Source organism: Henckelia pumila, chromosome 2, assembly GCF_033568475.1.
Source record: "Henckelia pumila isolate YLH828 chromosome 2, ASM3356847v2, whole genome shotgun sequence".
NCBI classification, from domain to species: Eukaryota; Viridiplantae; Streptophyta; class Magnoliopsida; order Lamiales; family Gesneriaceae; genus Henckelia; species Henckelia pumila.
The window spans coordinates 53,833,179-53,855,316 of record NC_133121.1 but is presented as its reverse complement, the minus strand read 5'-3'; the positions used below and the strand labels follow the sequence as shown (position 1 = coordinate 53,855,316).

At 35.7% G+C, this 22,138-nt stretch overlaps 1 protein-coding gene across 1 annotated transcript; it reads right to left on the bottom strand.

Moving 5' to 3' along the window:
* Positions 1-756: 756 nt before the first annotated feature.
* On the bottom strand, positions 757-1,536 carry LOC140877617 (secreted RxLR effector protein 161-like). Its single transcript, XM_073281155.1, has one exon. The coding sequence runs from the start codon at positions 1,534-1,536 to the stop codon at positions 757-759; it is 780 nt and encodes a 259-aa protein (XP_073137256.1).
* Between the last annotated feature and the right edge of the window lie 20,602 nt (positions 1,537-22,138).

Genomic DNA, 22,138 nt, shown 5'->3' with positions numbered 1-22,138 from the left:
ACATCACCCAAAGAACCTGACTTACTTTAAAATAAGATTCATAAGCAACACAGAGATTATACTATTCAAATCATTAAAATACATATAATCTCATGCTTTGCCATATAACACATGCTTAAATTTCTTCATGCTATTCAAAGAAATATATTTACAAGGAATTCAAAAATTCATGTGAATTCACATAATCAGGTAAGCACATAAGCATATAAGCATATAATTCCTTCAATCAGTAAATCATGTTCGCATACATTATATCAAAGTAAGTAAAGCATAATTCAAGCAATACTAAAAATGCATGCGCCTAGATCTACCCCGCTCAACTTCTAACTCATTCCAAGAACTTACGCTCTGATACCACCTGTTGTGAGGACTCGGGCCCTAATCTCTCAAATCATAATGGTTAATCCAAGATCATATATTAAAAATTTCATCCAATAATATACAAATTAAGAAAAAGTGTTATAAATTTAGTAGAGAAAGATGATAGAATAAAATACAAGAGAGAATATAATAGAAGAAGATTAGTGTTTAATATATGGACTAAACACCTCTATTTATAGGGTAGAGGGATTAGTGTAGAAAAGGTAAATTACAATCAAATCAATCAACTATATTACATCTATATATAACACTCCCCCTTAGATGATTGATAGAGAGTCCAATGTTGCCTCGTTAAAACCTTGTCAGTAAAACCCAGTGGGAAAAACCTGAATGAAGGAAAAAGAGTACAACAATTGATACTTCCCTTGATTTCAATCACCGAATATCTTTTAATTGATGCATCCCTATCTTTTGCACCAATTTCTTGAATGTTGATGTTGGTAATGCCTTTGTGAATAAATCAGCTACATTTTCACTTGAACGGATTTGTTGGACATCAATATCACCTTTTTGTTGAAGTTCGTGCGTGTAGAAAAACTTTGGTGAAATGTGTTTCGTTCGATCGCCTTTGATATACCCTCCTTTTAGTTGTGCAATGCAAGCAGTATTATCTTCAAAAATAGTCGTCGGGCTATCTTTCGTTGTTGGTAGTCCGCATGATTCTTGAATATGTTGAGTTATAGATCTCAACCATATGCATTCTCGACTTGCTTCATGCATTGCAATGATTTCAGAGTGATTTGATGATGTAGCTGTCAAAGTTTGTTTTGTTGACTTCCATGAAATAGCGGTGTCCCCTCGTGTAAACACATAACCCGTTTGGGATTTGGCTTTATGCGGATCTGAAAGATAGCCTGCATCTGCATATCCTATTAAAGAGAAATTTGATTTTTTCGAATAAAATAATCCCATGTCAGTTGTACCACGAAGGTAACGAAATATATGTTTTACACCATTCCAATGTCTTCGGGTTGGAGAAGAACTATATCTTGCTAGAAGGTTGACAGAAAATGCTATATCTGGTCGAGTACAATTTGCAAGATATGACAATGCACCAATTGCACTAAGATATGGTACTTCAGGACCAATGATATTTTCTCCATCTTCAAGTGGACGAAAAAGATCTTTATTAGTGTCAAGTGATCGTACGACCATTGGTGATGCTAATGGATGTTATTTGTCCATGTAAAAGCGTTTTAATATTTTCTCTGTGTATGAAGATTGATGAACAAATATTCCTTCTGATAAATGTTCGATTTGCAATTCGAGACAAAACTTTGTTTTTCCCAAATCTTTCATCTCAAATTCACTTTTTAAATAATTGGCAGTTTTAGTGAGCTATTCGGGAGTTCCTATAAGATTTAGATCATCTACATATACTGCCACGATTGCAAAACCCTCATCCGTCTTTTTTGTAAAAACGAATGGGCAAATAGCATTATTTGTGTAACCTTCTTGTAGTAAATATTTGCTAAGGCGAATGTACCACATTCGCTCAGATTGTTTTAATCCATATAATGATTTTTGCAATTTAATTGAGAACATGGTCTTGGGAATTGTATCACTTGATTCTGATGGTTTAAATCCTTCAGAAATTTTCATGTATATGTCGTTATCAAGTGAACCATATAAATATGCAGTGACCACATCCATAAGTCGCATATCCAAATTTTCTGATACAGCCAAACTAATCAAGAATCGAAAAGTGGTGGTATCCATCACAGGTGAATATGTTTACTCTTAATCGATTCCAGGTCTTTGAGAAAAACCTTGGGCTACAAGTCTGGCTTTGTATCTTACAATTTCGCCATTTTCATTTCTTTTTCGCACAAACACCCATTTGTATCCTACGGGGATTACATTTTTGGGTGTTTGAACTACGGGTCCAAACACTTTACGTTTTTCTAGAGAATCTAATTCAGCTTGTATAGATTCCTTCCATTTTGGCCAATCATTTCTTTGATGAAAATCTTTAACAGATTGTGGTTCGGGATCATCAATACCTTGCATGATATCAAGAGCCATGTTAAGTGCGAACACATTATCGATGTTCGTATTTCTGCGATCCCATATTTTACGAGATATCAAATAATTTGTTGAAGTCTCAATATTTTCATGTGGTTGTGATTCTTCATGGATCACGTTATCCACATATGTTTCATTTTCATGTAAGGTTTCTTCTTCTAGAGTTTTCAAACCTTGTTTTTCTTGTACCTATCTTTTTCTGGGTACTGTATCCTTTGAACCAATCGGTCGGCCACGCTTCTGGCGTATTTTAGATTCATTTGCGGGTAAAGTATTATATGGTCCTGCAGGGACATCGATCTTCACTGGGGTATTTTCTACTTGTATGTGTGACTTTGTTACATTTTTTGTATTAACAAAGGCATCAGGTAATTGATTTGCAATTCTTTGCAAGTGAATGATTCTTTCAACTTCTTGCTCACATTGATTGTTTCTGGGATCGTAATGAGTTAATGTTTTCTCATTCCAAAAGATTTTTCGTTGTTCTTCAGGATACAAATTTTCTCCACCCAATGTTGGAAAATTTGTTTCATCAAAATGGCAATCTGCAAATCTTGCATTAAACAAGTCGCCTGTTAAGGGTTCCAAATATCTAATGATAGACGGTGACTCATACCCCACATAAATTCCAAGTCTACGTTGGGGACCCATTTTGGTTCGTTGTGTAGGTGGGATAGGTACTTGTACCGCACAACCAAATACTCTAATGTGAGAAACTTCAGGTTCTTGACCATATGCAAGTTGCAATGGTGAATATTGGTGGTAATTAGTTGGTCTTACACGAATTAACGATGCAGCGTGTATGATAGCATGACCCCAGGCTGAAGATGGCGGTTTTGTTTTCATGATTAGTGGTCTTTCAATTAATTGCAGTCGCTTAATAAAGGATTCTGCAAGATCATTTTGTGTATGGACATGGGCTACTGAATGCTTGACCGAAGTCCCTATTGACATAAAAAAGTCATCAAATGCTTGTGATTTAAATTCAGCAGCATTATCAAGGCGAATTGCCTTAATTGAGTGGTCAAGGAATTGAGCTCGTAGTTTAATCATTTGCCCAAGTAGCTTTGCAAAAGCTATATTTCGAGTTGCAAGAAAACTAACATGTGACCACCTAGTTGATGCATCAATCAATACCATAAAGTATTGAAATGGACCACATGATGGGTGTATAGGCCCACAAATATCCCCATGAATTCTTTCCAAGAATGTTGGAATTTCAATATCAATCTTTGTTGGAGAAGGCCTTATAATTAGTTTACCTTGTGAACAAGCCACACATGAAAAGTCACCATTTACGAGAACCTTTTGATTCTTTAAGGGATGTCCACGCGAATTATCTATTATTCTTCGCATCATTTAACTCCTAGGGTGACCAAGTCGGTCGTGCCATAATATGAAAGTTTTCTTGTCAACAAACTTCTTGTTTGTGACTGTATTTGCCTCAATTGCCTTTATTATTGTGCAATACATCCCAAAAGAGAGTGCACGTAATTTTTTTTTTATATATTTTTTACCACATATCATAGATGTAATACAAAGGTATTCATTTTTACCTTGTTTACATTCAATGTTTCAATATGATATCCATTTATGCGGATATCTTTAAAGCTAAGCAAATTTCTACTGGATTTGCTAGCGTAGAGTGCATTTTCAATATATAGAATTGTCTCATTTGGCAGAATGATTTTTGCCTTTCCATGACCTTCAATAATTTTTGATGCACCCGATATTGTTATAACATTATTTTCAACTAATGTTATTTCCAAAAAATACCTTTTACTTTGAAGGATGGTGTGAGTTGTACCACTATCGGCTAGACATATGTCTTGGTATTCTCCCATTAATCTAAAAGAAATGCATAATAGATTAAGTTACAACTTCAATATTCATAAGAAGGAAATTATATTAAATAAAGTTCTCAAAACATTAACCACCATTATAACTGAAAATAAAATTGTACTGAATAAAACCAAAACCAAAAAGATAAATCTGACTATTATAGAAAAAAAACATAGATATCCAAAAGCACTAATCTTAGGGACACGAAAGCATTAAAGGTAGAACTTGATCACTCTATAATTTCTAGCACACCACCCCTAATCAAATGATCAATATTCCCGTCTGGTTGTGCAAAGAAATCAGAGACATCCAAGTGAGTTATATCAACAGGGCCATCATCATCAGCAAAATTTGTCTCTAATCAATATTCCCGTCTGGATGTATTGCACAATGTTATAAAATTAGTTAACAAATAATTATATATACGTGCAATATATATATATAATTATGTTAACAAGCATCTAATCACAATTATGGAATCATATTTATTAACTTTCCTAAGAATGATAAATCTTCACATAAACAAATATCAATTAATATCGAGTAAAAATAAATGCATAAAAAAATATAATATCCCAATATAAGACACAAGCATAAAAGTGTATAAAAGTCAATATTTTTCGGGAATATTGATAAACTTAAGATTTTGGATAATATTCTTCAGGAATATTGAAAATCTTATATATTTATATTGTATCCATAGATCTATCGAGATTTTCAATAAAAATATGTTGTGTTACTTCAAGAACATCAACATAAAATTAAAATTAATGCTTCTTCAGGAGCATAATATGAAACATAAAATATGAGATACTTTGAGAGCATCAATATTAACTTTTAATATTGTGCTACTACCGGATCATTGAAACTATTGGCAAAAAAATAATAATAATAATATTTGTGCTATTTCGAAAGCATCAATATGAAAGTTACGTATTGTGCTTTATCGAGAGCATCCACACAAAGATTACGAATGAAAATTATTTATGAGTTCTACCTTGAAGCTAGAGCACTCATGCTGATAACGTGTTATTAATTTAGTAGAAAAAGATGATAGAATAAAAGACAAGAGAGAATATAATAGAAGAAGATGAGTGTTTAATATATGGACTAAACACCTCTATTTATAGGGTAGAGGGATTAGTGTAGAAAAGGTAAATTACAATGAAATCAATCAACTATATTACATCTATATATAACAAAAATCAAGCAAAGGCAATTTTTTTTTTTTAAACCCATGGTGGCTCGCTCGAGCGAGCCTCACCTCTCGCTCGAGCGAGAGCCACTCGGGATGTCACACCCATGGCTCGCTCGAGCGAGCTGTGCTCTGTCCGGCCTGCTGAAAATCTGCTCTTGAGCTGTTCTAGGTTGGTTTATTCAAGTCTATCCATCTAAAAATACCAAATATGATATATAATGAAGACTTACACGAAACATTGCTGATATATAGATCTAGATTAAAGGCTAGTCTCAAGCTTTAATACAAACATCAAAACATGAAAATATATTAAAATCTCAACCAATGTTTCAACAACTCAACATTGGAATCCAAATCTAACATGTTTGACAAAACATAAACTTCTTCTAACACCCGAGTCTCCACTCTAATCTCTCAATCTCTCGCTTCCCTGTCAAGTCCGACTCGCTTACTCTTCAACCTGATGCAATGCACACATACAAGCAAAACAACAGCCGGATAACTCCGGTGAGAATAAATCTCATTATGAAAGACATCTATATAAATCCAGTAGATATAATTCAATTAAGAAATCACTATCAGAATCATCATTTCCTTATACCCTTACCTGTCGAATATAATTCAAAGAAAATTCATTCAATAACATAAAGACTCAAAGACAAGTCGAGGGTTAAAGGATTCAAGTCTCACAAAATCGATATTTTTAAAAATCATTTCGTTGGGATCCCGGGAATATAATAAGGCCAAAAATCAAGCCTCCCACCTACGCTTCCGCTCGAGGTGGTCAATCTCGTATTCCCTGGACTGTGAACACTATACTGAGAACCGTGGCAAAAGAAATCAAGTCAGATATCTAGCCTCTCATATACAAGTTCACCAAGTCCAATATCTTCTTTTCGATTCTGTTTTCAAGGTTTCGAAAGAATTATGGCTCAAGAGGTTTACTCTCAATTCTATAACCAATCTACCATAACTCAACAATTCAGAATAATCTAAACTCATCAATCTCAAATAAATATTCAATCATCAATATCAACAAGTAATCATGTTTAAATCAAACAACTCATATAAGATTAAGTAAAACAACTAATCATGCATGTATGTGATTTAATAAACTCGAAAACCACCACATTCTCGAGTTATTCTACCTGTCAAGGTTAATGTCGAATCATACCTTTAATCTGAACTCAAACCTCTGAAACTCTTGCACTACTTGATCAAACATAAGCTGTCCAGAATTCTGCTCAATCCTTTCAACATCTGCTCACTCAACCATTGCTAGTCCAAGGTGTTAGTTGATCCAACTTTGAATAAACTTCAATCAATTCGAACTCGTCGACTCGACTTCGATTTCCTTCAAGCTTATTCTGAAATGTCATAGAACATAGCTCAATATTAATTCCTCAAATTCCTTTCTACTCATCAAAGTTCATCAACTTCAAATCTTGTTCCAATAACCGAAAATTCATTCGACGGCATATCAATTCGAAACCAACTATACTAACAATTAAACATCATTCAAACAACATTCTAAATCACATATCATCATCAACTTTACAGCTAAATCTCGAAAATGGCAGCCCCTTATTTTCAGAATTTCAAATCAATTTACAATCTTCAATTCGGCGGCGTAACGGATCGAAACTGATATTTCCAAATAAATTAATATCATCATATCAATCATCTAAGTCCAACATCATACTTAAAATCATCCTTAAATTTCGAAATATGCAGCTCCCAAAAATCAGAATTATCAAAAATATTCAAAAATTGATAAACATGCCCAAACGACGATCTTTTCGCGATTCAACTTAAATATACTATCTTCGTTTATACTATAACACATTTATACAATCAAATATTAATTCTAACAATATCTTCAAAATTAAAACATCTCAGAATTTAGCCAAACTTACGTCAGAGTGTAGCACTCGAAGCCGTGATCGCAATTATACTATCAATTCGAAAATCTACCGGCCGGATCAAATTCTACAATTTTTGAAATGAAAAGAAACGGCCATGGAAGCTCATTTCTTGATATCTCGGCTTTGCTGCTGTGTTTGGAAAGTGAAGAAAGTGATTACACGTTTCAACACATGCAAACATATCTAAAGTTGACAAGTCAACTCTTTAATTGCACCTTGGTCCCTAAGCTTCCTTTGAAATTGAAATTTAATCTTAAATCAATCCTCCACCTTGGAGCTGAAATTCTGATACCCTTCCACCATTATACACGTATATATATCTATATACATGCCACCTTTCCAATAAAATAAGGTATTTGCATTTAATTCCCTAAAAATTTGATATTTGCAATTTAGTCCCTGCTCGAGTTTCTTCTTCAAATTAAATTATCTTTAATTTCCAAAACTCGGAATTTCAATCTTAATCCTATAAATATTCAATTAGAATATTTATTCTTTTAATTTAAGAATCCCGGAATTTAATTCTCAAATATCCGTAAATTCTCAAATTAAATATTTTCGGCTCGAAAATTACATCTCTAACTTCCATAATTTCCAAATTGAATATTTTCCAAATACGAAATTTAAATCTCTAATTCCGTAATTAATATTCATATTTTCAGGGCCTTACATTAGTTAACCCAAATGGCATAACCAACCACTCATACAACCCATACTTAATTTTGAAAGCAGTTTTTCATTCATCACCTTCTCTCATCCGAATTTGATGGTAACCACTTTTAAAATCAATTTTACTAAAGATGCTAGAACCATAAAATTCATCCAACATATCATCTAGTCTAGGAATACGATACCTATACTTGATGGTAATATTGTTAATGGCTCTACAATCAACACACATTCTCCATGAACCGTATTTTTTAGGAACCAACAAAAGGAGACAGCACAAGGAGACATAGACTCACGCACAAATCCCTTATCGAGAAGTTCACTTACATGCCTTTGTAGCTCTTTTGTTTCCTCCGGGTTAATCCTATAAGCTGGACGATTCGGCAATGCAATTCCGGGCACAAGATCAATTTGATGCTCAATTTCCCTCAAAGGTGGTAATCCTTGAGGTAGATCCTTCGGAAATAATTCTTCAAATTCCTGCAAGAGAGAAACAACACTGCTCGGAAGATTTCCGGCTATATCACTTGTGTTAAGGAGAATCTCCTTATAGAAAATCAACACAAGTGAAGTATGCACATGTAACATCTCTCGCAACTCACTCTTTTGGGCCATTTTTTTTTTTTTATCGGCCTCTTTTCTCTCAATTTTTTTCTCATCTTTTTTTCTTTCATTCTTTTTTTCTAAGGCCACCTCACTTTTTTGTTCACTCTTTTTTTCGGCCTCTTCTCTCTTTTTCTTTTTCAAATGATCCTCCAATACTTGCTTTGGAGTCAGAGGTAACAATACAACAGACTCTTTTTTCATAGTAAAAGAATAACGATTTTTAAAACCGTTATGTATCACCTTTCTATCAAATTGTCATGGCCTACCCAACAAGATATGACAAGCTTGCATAGGAACGACATCACACAACACTTCATCCTCGTACTTACCAATGGAAAAAGGTACCACAACTTGCCTAGTCACCCTCACCTTCGAACTATCATTAAACCACTGCAATCTATATGGTTGAGAATGCTTTAAAGTAGGCAAACTCAACTTTTCAACAAGCTCACTACTCATCACATTAGTACAACCACCCCCGTCAATGATAACACTACACACTTTGTTTTTCACAAAGCATCTAGTATGAAACAAATTTTCCCTTTGATTTTCTTCCTCCTCCTTTTTTTGCACATTCAACACTCTCCTAGTCACCAACAACTCTCCAACCACCACGTCATATCCCTCATCACCGGGATCCTCCAACGCAGGAATACCATCATAATTCTCCTCCTCACTCTCCGACTCAAACTCACCACAAGCATTTATAATCATAATTTTTTTATTTGGACACTGACTAGAAATATGACCAACACCTTGAAATCTAAAGTATTTGATATCTCTAGAACGATTAATATGAGTTTCAGATTTACCTTGCACTCCTTGCTTTGGTGTTTCTTGCTTAGTGTCAATTTTTGGTTAGGACACTGGCTTGACATCCTCTCATTTGCCAACGTTTGGATGCCAAGGAGTAGAAGAACCTCCAACAGTAGAGTTTCGACCCATGCCTCTTCTTTTGAGTTGATGTTCCACTTTCATGGCAATTTGCACCATCTCCTCAAGATCCATGCAATGTCTAAGCTCCACTTGGTCTTGAATCTCCCTATTCAAACCACATAAGAAATGAGCCATAGTTGTTTCACGATCCTCTTCAATATTAGCCCGGATCATAGTAACCTCCAACTCATTGAAATAATTCTCTACACTCTTTGGACCTTGCTTCAAATTCTGTAGCCTCCTAAACATGTCACGATAGTAGTAATTCGGCACAAATATTTTCCGCAAAACTTTCTTCATCTCATCCCATGTCTCAATAGGACGCTCTCGATTCCTCCTCCTAGAAATAACGAATTGATCCCACCAAATAAGAGCATAATCCTCAAACTCAACAACCACCAATTTTATTTTTTTTGAGTCACTGTAGTTGTGACAATCAAACATCGACTCCACTCTCATCTCCCACTCCAAATAAGCCTCCGGATCAGATTTCCCATGGAATGAAGTAATCTTCATCTTAATCCCACTTATATTTCCATCCTCTCGACCCCCTTCAATGTATCTTCCTCTCACCGCTCCCCTTCTATTTCTACCCCAATTTTCACCCAAACTTTCTTCACCCTCACCACCGTCATCCTCTTCTTCAAATATTTTATTTTTACTTTTACTACCACCCCCACTAACTTCAAGCTTATCCAACTTCTCATGTATTGGTCCCAAAGCCGCCATCATCATCTTGGTCAATTCATCCATTTGACCTTGAAAAAAATTTTGGCTAGAAGAACTCATTGTACCTGCAAGAAAACGTTAGTAATAAAATTCCTCATCCAAAATCTCACAAGTCACTCCAAAGGAATTCACTCAGCCACTTTTTTTCACTCGAAATTTGTGTAAAAGGCTTTTTGCCTTGTGTAGAAGTGAATCAAACTCTCAAGTTCACAACTTGTAAACACTTGAAGATTGACTCTCAAAGATTGACAAAAACAAGAAGAAGAAAATTATGGAATTGAATTTTTGACTTGCACCCAAGGATGAAAAAGAGCAAAGTAATTGACCACAAGTTATCTTGATTCTTCAATATAATTTTTTTTGAAGCTTTTTTTTCGGTCCTTCACGATTTGTGTGTTTTTTTTTTACGATTTTTCCACTATTTTTTTTTTGACTTTTTTCGAGATAACTTGTAGCACAAGCCACGAAAACTTGGGAGACAAGATTGACACAGAAATGACTTAGAAATTTGAAATAGAATAGACTCAGATGAAGAATGAAGAATGAAAGATGAAGAACGAAGAACACGAAGAACATGATGAACGAAAAGATATGAAGATAAGATACTTACTTGATTCAAAACCTTGACTTTGATACCAAATGATATGAATTCTTAATGTATGGAAGGCAAACACGACTATATTAAAATTGTACCCTCAATCCAATAACAAAAGAAATCAAGAAATTGCCCAATCTTGAAAACAAGTAAAGGTTTTGGATTATTCACCTCTAGTTTACTTGAAACTAGCAACAAACAATCACGAAGAAAAACAATTGATCACAACGGGACCTTCAGAAAACCTGTTTCTGACAACCCACGAGGATAATCAATCGACAAACGCCACAAAGTATGAACTTTGATAAGTTTGATGTTTGAACAAAGCACAAAGCTTCAATAAAAATTCTAAAGAGAATTTTGTGTAAAAAAATCTGAAATCTTAATTGTATTCAATAATGAATGTTTGTTGTATTTATAATACAACTACAAAAATAATAAAAGATATCTCAAAATATATCTAAAGATATAATAATATCTCCTAAAAGTTTTCTAGTAGGAATAAAAGACTCAAAATAGGAAAATAATGCCAAAAATATCAAAAAGTCTCGCACACATACAAAATGCCAAACTGTGTGAAAGAGAGTGCAGGCGCGGGCGCGCATAAGGTTCTGTCTGGAAATCTTGAAAACACTCGGAACAGGCGCGGGCGCGCACAAGGTTCTATCTGGAAATCTTCAAAATTGCAAGGACGCGCGGGCGCGCATGCTTCACGGACTATGTCACTTATTTTTGTGTTTTCTTTGACATTTTCTCCACTTTCTTGACGTCTTTGGACTTCAATAATATTGTAACATCCCTCAAAGTGATCTTAAAGCATTCCAATGCCTTCTTGACAATTCATCATCAACGATTGAAGCGCATCTTTGAATCTCTTAGCTCGACCTCTCGTAATTGATCCTCTTGGCATCTCCAACGGATCCTTAGCCACGTGATCAACATGCGAGCTATCCATGATCGCATCACACCTATCCCTGACAGCATCAGGCAATAGCTAATAGTAGTCACTGGCACTCATCTTGCGCCATTTTAGAACTACTAACCGCTACCTTGTTCACTCACAGCGAATCACCAAGGAGAAATAAAACCCAAGGAATTTCCCTCGATCTATCAACCTAGATCATCCCATGGAAAAATCCTATGCTTAGTCTCGGAAGAAATCAGAAGACACTCCGCGCCATCACTGATATAAATCCGACTACCTACTAGGTCCACTCATCAAGAAATATCTCATAGGTCAAACCTATCTACTCAGAGCACTCACTTGTCAAGGAAATCCCTCCAAGACTGGTTCTGACAGCAGAAAAACACAAACCAATATCTCTGACAAGGTCAGACGATAACTAAACCACTGATACCAAACCCGATATCTATCTATACCAAGGTCATACCTAGTTGTGACTGTTACCAAATCCCTAGAATGAGTATCCTTCCCACCGCCACTTCCTGAAGCGCAAGGGCTTCCAGGTACATCGGCATAAGGTCGCGCCTCCTCACGTCGCCTCCTGGTAATATCTCACAACTCTTGGTATATACTTGACCTGGTTTCTGATGAAAACCCATCATCACAAGGTCATAACCTAAGAAAGTCAAACTTTTTACTGTTCTAAGGAAAAAAACCTAGAACAATACCCATTTTTCTGATAAATCACTTCATCGCTGACACTAACTTAGTCCACCGACTAACTAGGCCATCCTAGGAAAACACCTAGAACCAATCAACTAAAACCATGCTAAACCTTAACAAAATTACTGCAGTCAAAAACTGACCAACAAATCGCTGGATTTATCTCCAAAATAATACATGTATCATTGTTTCAAGTTTATGTACAATTTATTTATTACAATCCCATGTAATACAAATTCAGTATCCAAAATACAAAAAATGTACAACCAAAAACTTGAAATGATACAATTAGTGTCTGATGATTCATTACAACTGAAATACTGTTTACAACAACACAGTATTAGTTCATTGCACTTATCTTGATTTTGAGAATGAAGTTTCTCATCTGTCTAAGCATCGATGTAAGCATACTCCGACAGACGTATTTATTCATGCTTCAAACCTAGACATTCTTTATCACTTAATCGGATGCGTCACTGATATATGCGCAACTCCCGATGGATGAGATAAAATCTCTATAACGATATCTCCAACTACAAGTGGAGAATATTCAGAGGTGTGTCATCATGGCCGAACAGAACAGATGCAAACATCAAGTGTGTCCCAACCAATCCTCTGCCACTGCCTCTGACATCTGGTACTCGATCCAAATCTAGGATCCACATGAGTAGAAATCTCAAAAAATCGGACACAATCCTTCGCTCCTGTCCGAACTTGCTGGAAACCCATAAGCCAAATCTTTAAAAATCCTGTCGATGATGATAGTCTTCGGAAAACCTAAACGCCTCATCATCATTACTTTTAAAGGTCTCATCATCTCTACAAGGATAACCCAAAGTCTCATTACTATGTCCCAAAAGTCTTGTGCATGCGCTCTGATACCAATAAATGTAGCGAACCAACCCAGATCCACTACCTAATCAGAGTTAGAGCATAATTAAGCATGCAATTAAAAATACACTGCAAAAGCGGAAAACTTAAATAAAAGCTGACCGGCAGAATACAACCGGTTAAAAAAATTCGATATACAACCAAATCGAATAAATCTTAACAACAATAATACCTACAGTTAATCCTATTGTCCTCACTGGTCGATGGCTTCTCCAAGCTACTGGGCACACTACTTGTGCCTCCACCTGGCCCGTCGAATGGGGTGTCCAGACATACAAAAAACACTGGATGTGAGTGACTACGCTCAATACGGAAGCAATGATATATAAAATATATGAAGCACATAAGTGACTTTAAAACAAGGGTAAATCAGTCTGCTCAGGGGAGCCACTGAATATAAAGCGCTGTGCTGGATAGCTAGTCCGCGGGGTCGCTCGTATATTCCCCTATCAACTATAGCGTCTACTCCACCATCGTGGTCGCTCCTAGTGATAGCAAAACCAGGGGCTGATCCTCCCCAGACCGAATCCATAAAGAGTAACTCATCACCGATGGAAACTGTCATGACTCATATCTCACGGGATGCAGTTTAGTATGTATAAAAACATGCATGTGCTAAAGCAGTAACACATGGTAAAACTCATAGCACATACTCATGCAACACATATATCATATATCATGTTGGCCATCCCAGTTAGTACTCACGTACCTCACTAAAGGCAGTCCTAGCAGTCCCACTCTAGGTTTCAAACCTATCATCAGCTCTACAATGCAAATATCCATGCATCATTATTTAAGCTCTAAAAGCCTTAACTAATCTTTTGCACACTCCTAAATAGTTTTAGGAAGCAAAAGCTATATCTGCGTCCGTTGTCTGCCTCCTGATGGCGATTTCTTCCAAAACTAAGGCACAGCTCCGCTACTAGCCCCGTAGCGCCTAGCCACTTCCGGTTTGCCAATAGGACGCCTAGATAGCCCCTAAAAAAGCTAAAAGACTACAAGAAGAAGAGGGGAAAGGGGAAAAAGTGCACTTGAAAATGGGCCTCGACACCCCCTTATATAGACGGAGATCGGACCGTCCGATCCCGTCATCGGAGCGTCCGTTCTCCATCGGACCGTCTGTTAGTGCTTCCGATCTCTCCTTTCCAACCACGTGTCCATGACACTGTTTGGAGTGTCCGATCGTCACCAACGGAGCGTCCGATGTCATCTCCTAAACGTCACTGCTTTCGTAATCATGATGACGTCACCTTGGACATCTGTCCGGTCCGGATCGGAGCGTCCGATCCTGCCGACGGATGATCCGATCTGTCCATCGGATGGTCCGTTTTCTATCGGGTCGTCCGATCCTAAGTGACCCTTCAGGCCACTTTCGAGTGTCCTGAGTTCGATTCTCAACTCCTTAATTCCTTTAGGAAATTCCTTAATCACATATTATTTAATCTAAGCATGATCACTTGATTACTTATCAATTAATCATTAATTCAGGATACAGGTTACTACATGAATTGACTACAACTACTGCGATTCAAGAAGCCTTCAAAGTTAAAAACAGTAGAGGTACAACATGCATCTCCCCTGCGAGTTCAGGTTCCAATTATTATTTAATGAAGAGAAGGACATTCATGTAAGGGTGTGTTTGGTATATAGGATAGACGTGGGATAAGGTAATAATCCCTCGTTTCTCCAATGTTTAGTTGGTTTTTTGTTTTAACTTTTGGGCCGTGAAATTAATGAAAAGGCCGCACTGTAGCTGTAATTTGTGGGACAAAGTAAACCCTCCACAGAGGTGTGATAAGTTCTCTCAACTTGTGATTGACATATGCATTTACTATAATACCCTCGAAAATATTACACAAGCAAATGGATGTTTTCTCGCTCCAAAGGTAAGGAAGGGGCAATTAAAAAAGTAGATCAATCTCAATATTTATTTTAAAAACTAGACCAACAAAAATTTTATTTTGGTCAAATGACCTCTTCAAAACAAAATTAATAAATAAAAATAAAAACCTATTGTATTTTATTATATTATATTGGCACAAAAGCGTGAAGCTCTTCCCTCCATCTTTCTCACAACAACGGCTCCTCCATCTTCTCACAACGGCTCTTCTTCTCATCTCCTCTTTTTTTTCTTTCTTCCTCCATATTAATCAAGATCACATTGTAGTTATTTTTTTCTACTACAAAGCCGCAACTTTTCTCAATATAAAAGAATGTGAAAGCTTTTAAATTAGGTACGATTTTAATTTTTGGCAAAAAATCTACTTGTTTATAGATTTACTGATCTGTATTATTGTGTATATATTGTAAACATAATTTTTCATATATTTTCATCCTCAATTGTTCAGTCGCCCCTAACACTATAAGTTCAGTCGCCCAACTATGTATTCAGTCGCCCAAAATTTTTATCGCAAAATTTATTTTTTTTCATTTATTGCTTTGTATTCTTGTGTACATATTGTAAACATAATTTTTTATATATTTTTGTCCTTAATTTTTCAGTCTCCCAATACAATAAATTCATTCGCCCAACTATGTATTCAGTCGCCTAAATTTTTTATCACAAAAATATGTTTTTTTATTTACTGCTTTGTATTCTTGTGTATATATTGTAAACATAATTTTTCAAATATTTTCATCCTTAATTGTTCAGTCGCCCAATACAATACATTGAGTCGCCCAACTATGTATTCAGTCGCCCAAATTTATATGGTATGCAATCTGTATTTTGTGACATGTTTATTACTTATTTTGTATAGGAATGACGATCATCCAGATATTGATTAATTCTAACGGGGAGTGGAAGATTGACAAACAAGACACTTATACATGGGTATGCAAATCAAAAGAATGGACGACTATTTCGATTGATGATTATAGTTTGACCATAGAAATTGTTATGAATGAAATATTTGAGATACTTGATCTAATTAAATTAGAATTTGAATTGAAGTTGAGTTATTTACCAGTAGTAGATACATGAAAACCATGTCCTATCTATATACGTCATTCACGATCGTTGGCAACATATTTATCATTTGGTGATTCACGTACTAGATAGACCTGTGTTGCATGTGGAAGTCATTAAGATTTGTGATATTGGAGTTCATAAAGAAAATAATAATGATTTTCATGTGCAATTTGGAGATGTGGATGTTATAAATGCAGATGTTAGAAGAGAAGAATGTGATTTTGATGAAAATGTAGAAAGTGGAAGAAAAGAGTTTGATTTGGATATGAATGGTTTAAATCAGGGTATACGTGATGAATATTTTGGTTGTACTTTTATCCAAGATGGTATTGAATTGTCTGCGGCAACGAAAGAAGTCATTGTTGAAGAAGATAATTCCAATGAAAATTTGAATCAAAATGATGATTTTGATCGACCAAGAACACAAAGTTCCACATATTGATTATCATCATTCTTATATAGTGGAAGTGATCACACAAAATTTGTTTGCAATCAGTGATGGTGTCGGTGCATATTCATTTACCGATGGATCGAATTTATCATTTGGTCAAGAGTTAAGCAGTAAAGCTGAACTTAAGAAAGAATTGACAAAGATTTCTCTGAATGCTTCATTTGAAACGTGGGTTGAAAGGTCGACAGAGAAAATTTATGTAGAGAGATGCATCACAAAAAAATGCAGTTGGAGAGTACGAGCAACAAAAAAAGAGAATTCAACTCAGTTTCAAATTCGAATTTATTGTAACACACACACTTGTGACCTTTCTCACAGACGAAGAAGACACCGACAAGCAACTTCTGTTGTAGTTATAGATGTGTTGGTAAAAATTTTAAAGGGCAACAAAGCATCCCCGCACCAAAAACTATAATGACGATGATGCAAAATAAAGGGCTTGGTGTTAGCTACTAAAAAGCTTTGATGGGCAAGCAACTAGTTCTTAAGCATTTGAGAGGACATCCGGAAGAGAGTTACATAATCATGGCAGCTTATTTATTTGTTGTTAAGCAGGTGAACAAAGATACTGTAACTCATTTGGAGATTGACTCTAGTGAAAGATTTAAATACATGTTCTTAGCTTATGGGGTATGCATATGTGGATTTCGTAGAATGCGAAAAGTTATAGCAATTGATGGTAATTTTTTGAAAGCAAAATATAGGGGTGTTTTACTTCTTGCAACAGCCCAAGATGGAGATTTACATCAATACCCCCATTGCATGGGCTGTCGTTGACTCGGAGAATGAAATGTCATGGACTTGGTTTTTGCAAAAATTGCATGAATTGATTCCAGATGATCCTGATTTGGTAATTATATACGATAGACATGCTGCCATTATCACTGCAGTGGCGGCGGTGTACGCCTAGGCATTCTCATCATCTACATTGCATATGGCACCTTTCACAAAATATTGCTACCCATTGTGGTAAAAAAAGGTGGAGGGGTTGAGTTGTTCATGAAGACTTCTTATGCATGCAAAGTATCTGACTTTAACATGTTGTACTAGAAGTTGAAAAATCAATATCCGAGTGTGGCTAGCTGCATATCTCGAGAAAAGCACATCACCGTACAAATGGTCTAGAGCTTCTGTCGAGGTAACCGATATGATATTATGACAACTAATGGGGCTGAGTCGATAAATTCTAGATTGTCCGAGGAAAGAGAGTTGCCAATCATAGCAATGGAATGCACTTCAAATAATGATTTCATTTTGGTTCAACAAACACCGCACATCGGCAGAGTTAGCTTCAAGCAGAACGAAGTTAACTCCATCGATAGAGTTGATTTTGCGAACCAGGTTTAATGAGTCACAATGCCTAAAGGTAACTCAATTAAATTATTGTGAATATCATGTAGTTGGCGATGATACGGATGAAGTGGTTGATTTCTCCACCTACTCGTGTAGTTGTTGTGTGTTCCAATGTGATAAAATCCCTTGTAAGCACGCATTAGCAGATTCCCGATGATATTTCTCGATCTCTCTTAATTTTTCTTTGGCTTATTTATCACTTGATTCAAATTTTGTAGCTTCATATCAATGTGAATATACAGTGAAAGATTGAATATATCAAATTTTGTAGCTTCACACTTGATTCAACATCCATTGACTCACTTTTTTTACTATATCACTCGGTCGCCCTCAGTCGCTCTTTGACTTATTTCATACTTATTCAAATTTTGTACAAACATATCCATGTTAATATACCGTAATAGAGTAAATATCCTTAAAAACATCCATTGACTCACGTTTTTTACTATATCACTCGGTCGCCATTCGGTCGCCCTCACTCGCTAATTATTTCACACTTGATTCAAATTTTGTACAATCATATCCATGTTAATATACCGTAATAGAGTAAATTAAACTTTCTTAAAAAAATTAAATGACTCACTTATATAAGACAATTACTAAATTGTGGGATCCAAAATAACACAAAACACTATTTCAATACAACCGCTGCAGATATTAGTTTTTGTTTGCACTTGTACGAAATTTTAAAGCTACAAAACATGCAACACCCACCAATTCATGTTTACAAAATCCAATCTCCATTCCAGACACATGCTGCTAAATAAGATCTTAATGAGTCGACTATCTTGTCATTTATTTCATACGGACTGAGCCATGCCAATGCAACCTCGATAGTCTTGATCACCCATGCACCGCAATCACCTCTACAAAAAACATGTTATTAAATTACACATCAAAGAATTGTAAAATAAAATTACATTAAAATTAGTAAACAAACCCAGCATTATTTTGAGGGAAAGACGGTGGCCGTGTAAACTTTTATGTTTCAGTTGTCTCTACACCCACAATATTCAATAATCGAGGAATAAGAACTTGCAGTGGACGAATATATGACTCCATATCAATATCTTTGTTCAAACTGATTCTGCAATCATAAATTATGATAGATGTGGACTTTATATCGATTTTAACAGCGACCCAGTGGTCGGGGACATGGTAAGGCACAAGGATAAATGATACATCTTTCCACGGTGCTACTTTTCATTTCCTAGATGATCCTCTAGCCATTTGAATTAATGTTTCCCATTGACAGTGAGCCATACCCTTTTCAATTCTTGAATGGACATCATCCATAGCTCCGCTAAAATAACCACCCATTATGGAAATGTCTTGTGGCACTAAATGAGGATGCTTCTTTTGAAGCAGCAAAAACCCATTCATGCACCCATCAATATGCTATAATAAGAAAAAAAATTAACGATTATCATAAAAACATGAAGAATTAATATATAAATTAAATAGATGAGATCACTTATACTCACAGAAGATCCAAGCCATGACCTAGGCAAGAGCAAATCATTAAACCATTCTTTATCGTATGCACCCATTAGGCATTGACGAAGACCTTTCATTTCTTTAATTTGCTCCTTCAAACCTATAATTAGCTTCGCTGAATTTGCTATTTGAAGTGGTTTAAATGTTCCATTATATGTTCCAAGTTGATGGCTAGCTAATACAGGGGGTGTCTTTGATAATTACATGAATGGCGACGATAGGTACGATGACTTCTTGATTTCCTTTTAACCGTGACATATATTAATAAAGCTTTCTTGTCACCATTATTGTTCACATCTCCAACTAACTGGGCATCAGAAGATCCTTCATCGACTATGACGTGTTGGGGAGTATGCATGATATGATTGCTTCTTTGGAACATGGAATGTCCATTTAGAGGAGATGTAAAACCTGTGTGTAAAATTATATATCTTAAAATATTTAATAAAGTAACATGACTTATTAACTAACACATGTGACTTATGGCAAAACTTCTTCATCAACACATTTTCTATCAAATATCTTTTGTCTTTTTGCTTTTGGAAGTATAATAGTTGGCCGAAAGGGTGTCTCTGCTAGTGTTTTTTCTTGCTTTTATACTTGTTCAGATACCTCCTTAAGCTTCTTCTCAATCTTTGCAAGTCTTTCATCCACACATGCTTGCAATTTTGTAAACTTCTCGTCAATATAATCTCGAAGTTAGATAAAATGATTTGGGACACTAGGAGAACATGGATCAATATGTGTGGAGGTATGTGGTTGACCTTCTTCTTGACGAAGTGGAGGCGACTGCTTGTCATGTACATCCACTCTTTGGGTTTGCATATTCTCAAAAGAATTTTTTTTCTTGGTGTGGTGCATCAAATGTTTCAGGGCATCTATCTCTTTCAGGACTGCTATCTACATAACAGTATACAATTTCTCTCTCCGATAGCAATGGCAGAATATGAGCTAAATCAGGGTCTGAATCATGAAATTGACAATTCAAAATGTACGGGGCTTCTAGTTCCAGTTTTGAAGGTGTCAACACACCAATAAACATCTGTAAATTTCAAATAACAATATTCCATTGGTTAATTACACTCGAGTATTCAAAATATTAAATAAATATATCATTGACTAAATATTCACCCGATTTAAAGACTCATGTGATGCTCTAACAACTTCATTGTACTTTGGAGATGATTTCACATGTCAATCATTTGAAATCCATCCACACATGCGCGGAAGTATTCTGTCAAATCCATCTCTTCGCTTGCCAAACTTCTTTTCAATGCCAGGAATACATTCATATGCAAGAATCTACATATAAAAAAGTATAACTAAGTTAATATCAAATATATTGATTTATAGATGAAAACAAATAAATATCTTACTTGTAACGGATGAACAAATCTGTAACACCCCGATTTTATCTTAATCAACTTTATTTGAGATAATCGGAGATTCCCGAGTTCAAGAGCCGACTTGATTTTGATCAGGGTTCTTTTTGCAAATTTTGGATTTTTTCAGGGACTAAAATGCAAATATGGACTTTTATATATTATCTTAGCCCTTTGACTAGTCTTCATTTCACCTCCTTCTTCCTTGCACGATTCCCCTCCATTGAAGACGCCTCCAAAGCTTTCCAAGCTTTGGGATTTCAGTTCGAGCTCGATCCGTCCGTTAGAAATTATTTCTGAAGGCAGATTAGCGATCACTGCAGCAAGAGCTCCGTTATATCGTAAGTTTTTCTACGATCAGGTTCTTTCTAGTTTTTGGATGTTGTTAGAATCGTTCGAGATTCGAGTATGTTGATCTTGGCAGAGTTCTGATCGATTATTATCTGTCGATTTTGAAATAGAGCGACGTTCGGAATTGTTATGAATTTTTGAAGGGATTTTCGAAAGTTGAGTTTTATGATTTGTTAGAATTGGTTTGTTTTGAGTGATTGTTGGTTGATTTGAGTCTATTGGATTGATATTAGGCTGTCTGCATTTCCGGATTGATCAGATTATAGCCGTTATGCCGTCAGTTTGAAGTTTGGATATCGTTTCGTAGTTTTGATTGAGTTATGTTTGATTGAGAGATTGAATGCAAATATTGATCTTGATGGCTTCTTTTGATAGATTGATTGAAGCTAGTGGAGTTGCAAGATTTCAACCTTGTGTAGCTTTGAAGATTGTAGCCAGTTTGGAGCATCGACATTGTTGAAAAGAGGTATAAGATGACTTAGATTGGAATGGAACGTGTGACTCGAATCCGACTTGATTCGAGTGTTCCAAAGAATCACATACTTGCATGTTATTTGCTTTTACTTGAATCTAGTTGATTGAGTTATGTTTGCATTGCATTCATCTTGAGCCAAGAATCATTGATTTGAGCAGCGGGTAGGACGGCCCTTTTATGATAAACGCTTTGGGGATTATATTGTGAGTGGCCTGGGTATAGCCGTTTCACCTA